The sequence below is a fragment of the Zalophus californianus genome, chromosome 16 (genome assembly GCF_009762305.2).
Source record: "Zalophus californianus isolate mZalCal1 chromosome 16, mZalCal1.pri.v2, whole genome shotgun sequence".
Lineage (NCBI taxonomy): Eukaryota > Metazoa > Chordata > Mammalia > Carnivora > Otariidae > Zalophus > Zalophus californianus.
The window spans coordinates 61,980,814-61,990,215 of NC_045610.1; the positions used below are offsets into that span (position 1 = coordinate 61,980,814).

The 9,402-nt window shown below is 53.2% G+C and overlaps 1 protein-coding gene across 1 annotated transcript; it reads right to left on the bottom strand.

Annotated features, from left to right (window-relative positions):
- Window positions 1-5,824: 5,824 nt before the first annotated feature.
- CD7 (CD7 molecule) lies at window positions 5,825-9,314 on the bottom strand. Its single transcript, XM_027568410.2, has 4 exons — window positions 9,144-9,314; window positions 7,453-7,767; window positions 7,081-7,211; window positions 5,825-6,323 (listed from the first exon to the last, which is right to left on the bottom strand). The coding sequence occupies exons 1-4, from the start codon at window positions 9,217-9,219 to the stop codon at window positions 6,216-6,218; spliced, it is 630 nt and encodes a 209-aa protein (XP_027424211.1). The 5' UTR covers window positions 9,220-9,314; the 3' UTR covers window positions 5,825-6,215.
- Window positions 9,315-9,402: the final 88 nt, after the last annotated feature.

Genomic DNA, 9,402 nt, shown 5'->3' on the forward strand with positions numbered 1-9,402 from the left:
AAAATCTGGGTGCTCATCCATGCCTGTGAAAACACATTTTCATCTCCAGGACAACGCTCCACAGTGGGCCCGACACAATTATCACTATGCCATCCCCCTTTTGTTCTTTTTTGATGAGAGTCTTGAAAGACAGAATTTTCCAGAATCCCTGTGTTTGTAGGGAGCCAAGGCACATGTTGGGTGTATGCTCAGCTGGCCAAGCACGTCCTGGCCCGCACTGTGCTTTAGATGAAATGGCATTTAAACTCTGTGCTCTCTCTAGAAAACAGCATCACAAAATCCTGGTCATCTGAAGAGGAGACCACAGAGCAGGCCGTGAAATTATGTAGCAAGAAACAGAATGGCGGGTGGTGTCCATTAATTTAAAAATATTTCCTGGATGGTTTGGATGCTTTTTGAAATTTGTGATTTCTTCTCTCATCCTGAATATTCACTTTTGTACCTGATTTCTACCTGTGATTTTGTGTTTATTTCTGGAGGGAGCCCCTCTCAGTCGGCACAGGCTCAGGCTCCCCTGGGCTGGACTTGCAGCTCTTCCCTGGGAGCACCTATGCTGCCCCTGTGTTTTCCGCGTTGACCCAGGACCAGCTGTAAGGCTGTTTCCCGAACCACACCCAGGGTGCAGGGGCACAGGGTGAGGACTCGGGTGCGGTGCAGGCAGATGGCCACATGGCCCTCGGGCTGGGCCCTGTCCGGGGGGAACTCACCACCCTCTCTGCCCCTCCTGAGTGTGCAGAGCCGAGCTCATCAGGGGCACGCTCTCCTGTTGTGCACCCGAACCCTCCCTGCTCTCCCATCGGTGGCCTCTTGAGTTTCAAGTACACCATCCTATGCATCTAGTTAAGGTAAAATGTGCACTCCTACTTTGTGGGTGCATGTTTATAATTCGTGTAGACAGCGTTGGGCCTGTAGACCTCATTCTGTTTCTGTTTTTGCTCAGAACCTGATGACAGTAAATGACCATTTAAAAAAAAAAGTTTCACCTGTGGTTTCTGCTTGATGAGTGTCAAATTCCGTATTGATCAATGGCATGATTCAGATTTGAAGGGTCTCACTAAAGCCTCAGGTTGAAATGGTTGATTTGGGGCGCCTGGGTGGCTCAGTCGTTAGGTGTCTGCCTTCAGCTCAGGTCATGATCCCAGGGTCCTGGGATCGAGCCCCGCGTCGGGCTCCCTGCTCGGTGGGAAGCCTGCTTCTCCCTCTCCCACTCCCCCTGCTTGTGTTCTTTCTCTTGCTGTCTCTGTCAAATAAATAAATAAAATCTTTAAAAAAAATGAAATGGTTGATTTATCAACTTTTCCCAGGGCCTCTGTCATTCCTGGCTTTACATATTTTACCTGTTTATTTTTAGGTTCATATGTATCTACATTGGTTCTATATTTTCATTTTATTGTTGCTTCTACCAGTATTTCTATTTTGTTGGAAAGTAAGATTGATAATTCCAGCTTTCTTTTGGTTCATGCTTGTTTTTTATGTTTTCCACCCTTTTATTTCCAACCTATTGTTGTCTCTTGCAGACCATATAATGTTGAATCTTTTCTTTTAAACCCAGTTTGACACGATCTTTTAATTGGTGAGTTTAACCTATTTGCATTTATTGTGAAAGTGTTTAGTGTATAATTATCTTTTTTCTAAAGAATTTAATTATTTTATTTATTTATTTATTTATTTATTTATTTATCTGACAGACACAGAGAGAGAGACCACAAGCAGGGGGAGCAGCAGACTCCCCCTGAGCAGGGAGCCCAATGCAGGACTCGATTCCAGGACCCTGGGATCATGACCTGAGCCGAAGGCAGATGCCCAACTGTCTGAACCACCCAGGCGCCCCTGTATAAACTACTTTAGTTGGAAGCCTGTCATTGGGACTAACTGTACTTGCTGGTAAAGTTAGCTTATGTTGTCACCTCATTTCATATTTTCTATTCACTGCACGTTCTTTGCATTTATTTTTTTTTTCTCTTTTCCTATTTCTTCTGGGCATTTCTTTCTGCTGGTTTACGTAGTATGTTCTGTTCGGGTTCTCCCTGCGGCCACCCTGGATCCCCTTCCTGTTCACTTACATGGATTGACTTCTTCTTCTGCTTTTTTTCTTTTTAAGATTTTATTTATTTATTTGAGAGAGAGAGAGTGAGAGAGAGAGAGCCCAAGAGGGGGTAGGGTCAGAGGGAGAAGCAAGACTCCCCGCTGAGCAGGGAGCCCGATGTGGGCTCGATCCCGGGACTTCGGGATCCTGACCCGAGCCGAAGGCCGTTGCTGAACCGACTGAGCCACCCGGGCGCCCCTGGATTGACTTCTTAACCTTTCTCTTCGTCGGTGTTTTCCTTCTGATGAGACAGACGTCTTAGCGTGTTCTCATTGCCTTTCATCTCCACCCTCCACCTTGTTGTGCTCGTATTATCTACAGTTTTGGTTCTAGATTGTTATGCAGATTGCACATATATTATAGGTTGTATGGTTATTTTCTTTAGTCATTGTTTTTTGGATGAGAGTAAACTCGCTTGTTATTTCCATCTTTTTTCTCGTGTAATGCCTCCTGTGTTTGGGTCTCCTTTATTTGAACACTGCCTCCAAGAGGGATTCCAAAGTCGATTCTTGATGGAGTGTCTTAAGACTTTATGTGCCTGAGAAGATCTTTATTACATCCTTACACTGAAACGATAGTTTAACATTTCAAGTACAAGTTATTTTCTTTCAATATTTAAGGGTACTATTCCATTGTCTTCTTGAATTCAGAGTTGTCTCTGCGAAATCTGATGTCATGTGAGATTTGGGATTTCTCTCTTGCCCCTGGAGTGTGCGGGTGCGGGCTTGCCTTCTCCCTCTCCCTCTCCTGGCGGACTGTCTGCAGCCCCTTTACTGAGAGTCTCCCGGGGCTCTGCCTCTAAGGCTCTCACCGTCCTGTCTCCCTTTCTCGGGCTTCCCTGGGTAAGTTTCTCCTCTATTGCCCATGTCTCTGAGAGCTTCTTTCCTTCTCTTCTCCTTCTGGGAGATTTCCTCCATTGGATCTCCCCTCCCTCTCCTGCTGCTCATTCCATCTGTTATTTCTTGCATCAATAATTATGGTTTTATTCCTGACCTTCCCAAGTAGATGTTTTGATGACTGTCCTCTGTGGGTGTCCGTTACTCTGTCCTTGACTCTGGTGTTGTTTGGCCCTGTCCCCAGAGGTGGACTTGGCCCAGTTGGCTCGTATCATCTCCTAATGATACGAGTTATCAGGCCATGAGTCTTTAGGCGGTCAGGTCTGGTCCACGGTCGTGCAGCAGGCCACCCTGCAGTGGGGGGGGGGGGTGAGCCCCGGGGTCAGGCTGAGACCCCACCCCTCAAGATGCTCCTCCTACCATGCTAACCCCCTCCCTGTTGGCTGCCCTCCCTGACTAGTTCCTGTGTTGGAAACTTAGCTTTCCTGGGAGGGTCAGTGGCCACCCTCTGGCTTTGGAGGCCAGTGTGGGAAGGAGTCAATGACCTGTGGTGCATGTTTCCACTGTTCCCCACTGCACTCAGCCACCCTGTTTCTCCAAGTCTCAAAGCTCCCTGCCCCCCTCTGTGGCCTGGAGATGGAGGCTGTTCCTTCAAGTTTTGCTTCTCACAGTCAGGGTCCTTGCTTCCACCTTCTGTGGTCTCAGCCCACACCTGCACAGCTGACAGAGCATTTGCCCTGTGGAGGTCTATTCTGAGGGTTTACCTGTGGTGTTCAGTCCTCATGACACCCTACCAGGTAGGGCAGCCATTGTCCCCATTTTACAGGTGAAGAATTTGAAGCCTGAGAAGCTCAGGCACAGAGGAAGATAGTGGGGAGCCAGGACTCAGACAATGCTCAGCCTATTTGTCATGAGAGGAATGAACCAGGCATATTTAAGTATCTGTCTGTCTGTCTATCTATCTTCATGTAACATGACCAGCCCACGGCGATGCTCGTTAAGGTTCGGGAGAGGTGGGGGACATGGAAGGGGAACCCAGCCCTGCCCCCCACGTTGTCACAGTCTGGAGTGTAGAGAGAGAAGCAAATGGTCCTGGGACAATCATGAGCATGGAGGATGGAGGGGGATCGTGGGGCTGAGACTCGGGCACAGCCTCCGGTCACCGGGGAAGGGTCAGACCGAGACTACCTCAGGTGACAAGAGCCTCTGGAGGCAGGCTAGAGGTGATGTCTTTCATCTACAGGAAGTTGTTTCGGAAGGGTGGGGAGTGGGGGGAGGGCTGAGGCCCCTGGGAGCCGATGGTCGGGGAAGGGGGGGCAGAGAGGAAATTGAGGCCCAGAGGCAGGACGTGTCCAAGGCCATGCTGGTGAGTGGTCAGAAGTGGGGACCAGAAGCCAGAAGGCAAGTGATAGACACCTGCTGTATATTCAGGTCTGCAGGGCAGCCTGCATTTCTTCTGGGGATCCCTGGGAGGTGGGGACACCAGTACTTGGTGACTCTGTTTGTCTTCCTGACCGCCATGTGGGTCCCAGGGGCAGGTCCCTGGTGCCCTCCACAGGAACCACTGAGACCATGTTCCAAGTCGCTTGCCCCAAGCCTGAGGTGCCCTGGCAAACACGCATCCCACCAGCCAGGGAGAACCAGTGTCAAACCCCGGTCTGTTCTTCCATTCTGGACATGAAAATGTACCACGGGCCCTCCTGTGCTTTATAAACGTGGGGTCACACACACTCTCCATACCCAGCGCCATTTCAATGCTTGCTGTATGGATGCACCATAGTGGAGACAGCAATTCTCCTTTCTTGGACATTTAGATCATTTCTGAGTTGTATCAAAAGCAAGCAATGGATATCACTGTAATTTGGTCTCTGTGCCCAAAGCTCATTTCCCAAAGGTGCAATTCTAGAAGTGGGATTTCCAAGTAAAAAGAACGTCATACCTTAACACTTTGATCTTTGCAAAACCAGTGAGTGGGTGAAGGGTTATCTCATTTCAACTGATATCTCATTGATGACTAGCAATTTGAATGGTTTCCTGCTTTTCCTGTTTATCACTCATTTTTTGCTATTTGTACATTTTTACCCAAGTTTTTGTTTACTTTCTATTGATTCAGATCTTTATAAATTAAGCATATTAACCCTTTTTCTGTAATTTATTCCCCTCCTCCCCCATTTGTGGATCTTGTCATGTGTTTTTCTTTTCTTTTCTTTTTAGATTTTATTTATTTATTTGTCAGAGAGAGAGAGAGGGAGAGAGCACCAGCAGGGGGAGGGGCAGGTGGAGGGAGAAGGAGGCTCCCCGCTGAGCAGGGAGCCCGATGCGGGGCTCGATCCCAGGACCCTGGGACCATGACCTGAGCCGAAGGCAGACGCTTAACTGACTGAGCCACCCAGGCGCCCCGGTAGTGTTTTTCTTAAAGATTTATTTTATTTATTTGAGAGAGAGAGAGCCTGTGGGGAGGAGGAGCCAGTGGGCGGGAGGAGAGGAGACTGCCTGCTGAGCGGGGAGACTGAGGTGGGGCTTGGTCCCACGCCCCCATGCCCCAGAGACCATGACCTGAGCCCAAATCAACAGTGGGTCACTCAACCACCTGAGGCACCCAGGTGTCCTATTTATTTATTTATTTGAGAGAGAGAGTGTTATGTGTGCATGCTAGTGTGTGCACCAGGGCGGGGGGGCCTGACGAAGGTGGGTGCGAACTCTGGTTGATTTGCCCCTTCTGCAGCCCACCCAGGGCTATAGGGGCCCCCTGGGGCCTGGAGTGCTGAAGTGCCCCCTTGCTCCTCCCCCTCCTCAGTGGTCTCACACGTAATCACACCAGCTGCAAAAGTCCTGGAAGATATTTGGGGAGGGGGGTCAGTCAAGCCCTCTCCCTCCTTGGCTCTGAGCTGGCTGAGAAATAGATGCTGGAGTCGGAAAGGGGAGAAGAGAAGCACTTTATTTCTGGCAAGCCTGGGTTAGGGACTGGGCTTCCCCTCCCTCTTGTCCCTCCACCGGGCCCTGGGTCCCAGTGGCAGGTCCCTGGTGCCCTCCATGAGTCCATCCAGAGAGAAGCCCCTCCTGCTGTGTGAGGGGAAGGGCAGCAAGCATCAGGACACAGAAACTTCCTCCCTGGTGGGCCCAGGGAGGGCAGCCTGGAAGGCAGGAGGTGGGCAAGGAAGGCTTCCTGGAGGAGGTGCCGGGACACCAGGAGCCTGATGACTGCAGGGAGCTGCCTGTGTGACCTCACTGGGTCGGGCGGTCCTCTTTGAGCTGCGCGTGGGCAGAGGGAGGCCTGGGGGGCCCTGCCGGGCTCACTGGTACTCGTTGGGGGTGGACATCCTGTTTTGGCCTTTATAGGACATGTCCTCGTACACTATACATGCCGAGTTCTTATCCTCCACGCAGCACAGTCTCTTGACCTGGAAGAGAAAGCCTGTCCCCTTTGTACAGGGCCCAGCTCGTTCTGGGGCGCCCTCTTTCTTCAGCGCATACCCCCTTAGGAAGCTTTTTGATTCCACACTTGAAATGCGGCTGGGCCTCAGGGCCCGCATGAAGTCAGTTCACAAGCGGCCTTGGGCAGCCCCGAGGCTTCCCAAGCTGCCCCAGGCTGCGGGTGGGTGGGGGGGTAGGATGGGCATGGGAACAGAGCCTGGGGGGCAGTGGCAGGGGGGTGAAGTATGAAAGGGACCTTGCCCTAGGGACCCGGGCGGGGGTGGGCTGTCTCAAGCGGATGTGGAGCTGGGCAAAGGCAAGTGAGTGACCAGGGCAGAGCTGACCACTTCCTGGCACCTGTCTCTGTCACCCCCCCCACGCATGTTCACACCTGCTCACACCAACCGCACACCTACGACTCACACGTACATGTGCACACGACGCGCACACAGGCTCACACACAGGCCTCCCCCGCTCTCTGAACGTCTCCCTGGACCCTCTGCTCGCCCCTCAATGTCTGTCATCCCCCTGGGCTCATGCCCGTCCCTGCTCATGGCTCCAGTTCCTGGGTTTCCCTCCCGCCTTGGACCCTGCCATCCGAACCCTCACAACTCCCAGGGGCCCTGATGAGGGGATGGGTGGGTCCTGGGGTTTCTCTGGGGCTTAACCCTCTCCTTCCCTCCCTGCTTTCTTAGAGGAGCTGGCTTATAGGGACAGAGGTGGGATCTGGGGGTCCACACTGACCTGTGTCTTCTTCAGCACACACACTGCCCCTATCCCCAGCCCAAGGAAGAAGCAGCTCATCGCCAGGACCACAGGGAAGGCAGAGATCAGCTGAGACTTCTGGCACGTGTCTGCTTCCTGGGACACTTTGTCTGTGAAGAGGAGTGGAGAGGCACGTGGCAGGTGGTGGATTCCATGAGAGCCTTCGGGGTTCACGGAGGGGCTCTGGAGTGGGGGAATGGGCAATCCGGGGGGTTTCCTGGAGGCAGTGGGCTCAAGCTGGAATGAACAACTCAAGCAAGTGTAGAGGACACTTCGGGGCAGACAAGGGCAGGTGGAGCTGCCTGCCCAGCAGGTAGGTGGAGCGGGTCCCAGGGTAGGCACGTTCCCTACCTGTCACCACCACCAAGGTGTCAGGGCCCCAGACCATGTCATCCATGACCGCCTGGCAGGCATAAGCTCCAGTGTCAGACATCTGCAGGTGGCTCAGGGTGATGGTCAGGTTGTGCTGCAGCCCGGAGAAGGCAACGCGACCTCGGAAGCGCTCATCTACAGTGGGCGGCTTCTTGTCTTCATAGTAAATCACACCGGTGGGCTTCGGCCACCTTTGCCTCAGGAAGACCCCGGACAGGGGCCCGCTCGTGGAGCAGGTGATGCTGATGGAGCCCCCCTCGGGGACAATCGTGTAGGGGGGGAACTGCCGCACCTCTGCAGGAAGGACCCCTGCTGTGACCACAGCCTGGCCAGAGGGGCAGGGACCCTCCTCTCTGCAGGGGATGGTGGAGGGACAGAGGGGCCCTGGGACAGCCCCATCTGGCCATGTCACCACAGTGAGGCATCTGACTGGATGCTGCTCCTGGGCACCCGCACCCCAGGGGCCGTACGCGAACGCTGATGGGGCCATGCGGGGGGCCAGCTGCCTGTGACCCTTCCCACCCCGGGGCCCCGGGGGAGTTCAGGCTGCAGCTTCTTCCTCCCAAAGCAGCTTGTTCTTCACTGGGCAGCTCTGACCACTTCTCCCCACCCTACACCTTCTCCCTCTCTTAACAGACTGTGCCCAAGATAGCCGCAGGGGCTGTGCTGCCTCCTTCCCGCTTTCCGTTGCGGGCTGCCTCAGTGTCCTCACCATTTCCAGGCACCTAGAACTGGTGGCTCTGTGCGGTGGGCACATCTATGCTTGTCTGAGGGACACCCAGAAATGTCCCTGTCTGCCTACCCGGGGCCCAGCTGGACCAGCCTCCTGGTGCAAACATGAACCTTCTTTATTATTATTTTATTTTGTATTTTATTTTATTTGTCAGAGAGAGAGAGCACAAGCAGGGGGAGCGGCAGGCAGAGGGAGAAGCAGGCCCCCCACTGAGCAGGGAGCCCGATGCGGGGCTTGATCCCAGGACCCTGGGACCGTGACCTGAGCCGAAGGCAGATGCTTAACTCACTGAGCCACCCCAGTGTCCCCATGAACCTTCCTTAATGTAATCCAAACATCAGCTTCTCAGCAAACTAAATTCTGGAGCTTCTTTTTTTTCTTCTTCTGCTGAGTCTCCCCACCTCACTGCACTGATATTTCCATCTTATTGCAGAACTTTGCACATGTATCTGGTTTTTTTTTAAAGATTCTATTTATTTATTTGAGAGAGAGAGAATGAGAGATAGAGAGCACGAGAGGGAAGAGGGTCAGAGAGAGAAGCAGACTCCCTGCTGAGCAGGGAGCCCGACGTGGGACGTGGGACTTGATCCCGGGACTCCAGGATCATGACCTGAGCCGAAGGCAGTCGCTTAACCAACTGAGCCACCCGGGCGCCCTGTATCTGTTTTAAAAAGCAAACTAAAGGACAACATTCTCGCATAACCAAGGGAACCTCGCTAATTATTGAAAAGAGGATCTCCAGACATTTAAGTAAAGAAAAAGACCAGAGCCATGGTGATTCTGCACCCAGACGTCACTGACGGGCGGGGGGGGGTTGCTTTGTGGGGAGGTCACACTCAGCATCCCCAGACCACCCCCTTCCCAGGAAGGAGCATCCCCAGGTGGGGGCACAGAGCCCACTTTGGGGGAGCACAGTGGGGACATGGGGAGGGCTTACCTTGGGTGGCCAGAGCCCTGAGCAGGATACAGGCGAGTATGAGGTGCACAGGGAGCCATGGGAGCTCTGGGGCCATGCTCACCACCACCCTGCCCACCACAGACGCAGCGACAAGGGAAAAGCAGGGCCCCCTCTCACGGCTGGCTGAAACTCTTCCTGTCTGCAGCACTTACTTGCGTGCCACCAGTTCGCAGGCACCGCCCCCAAACCCCCAGGCAACGATGCAAGGGCGGGAGGCGGTGACTGGTGGTCCAGGCAC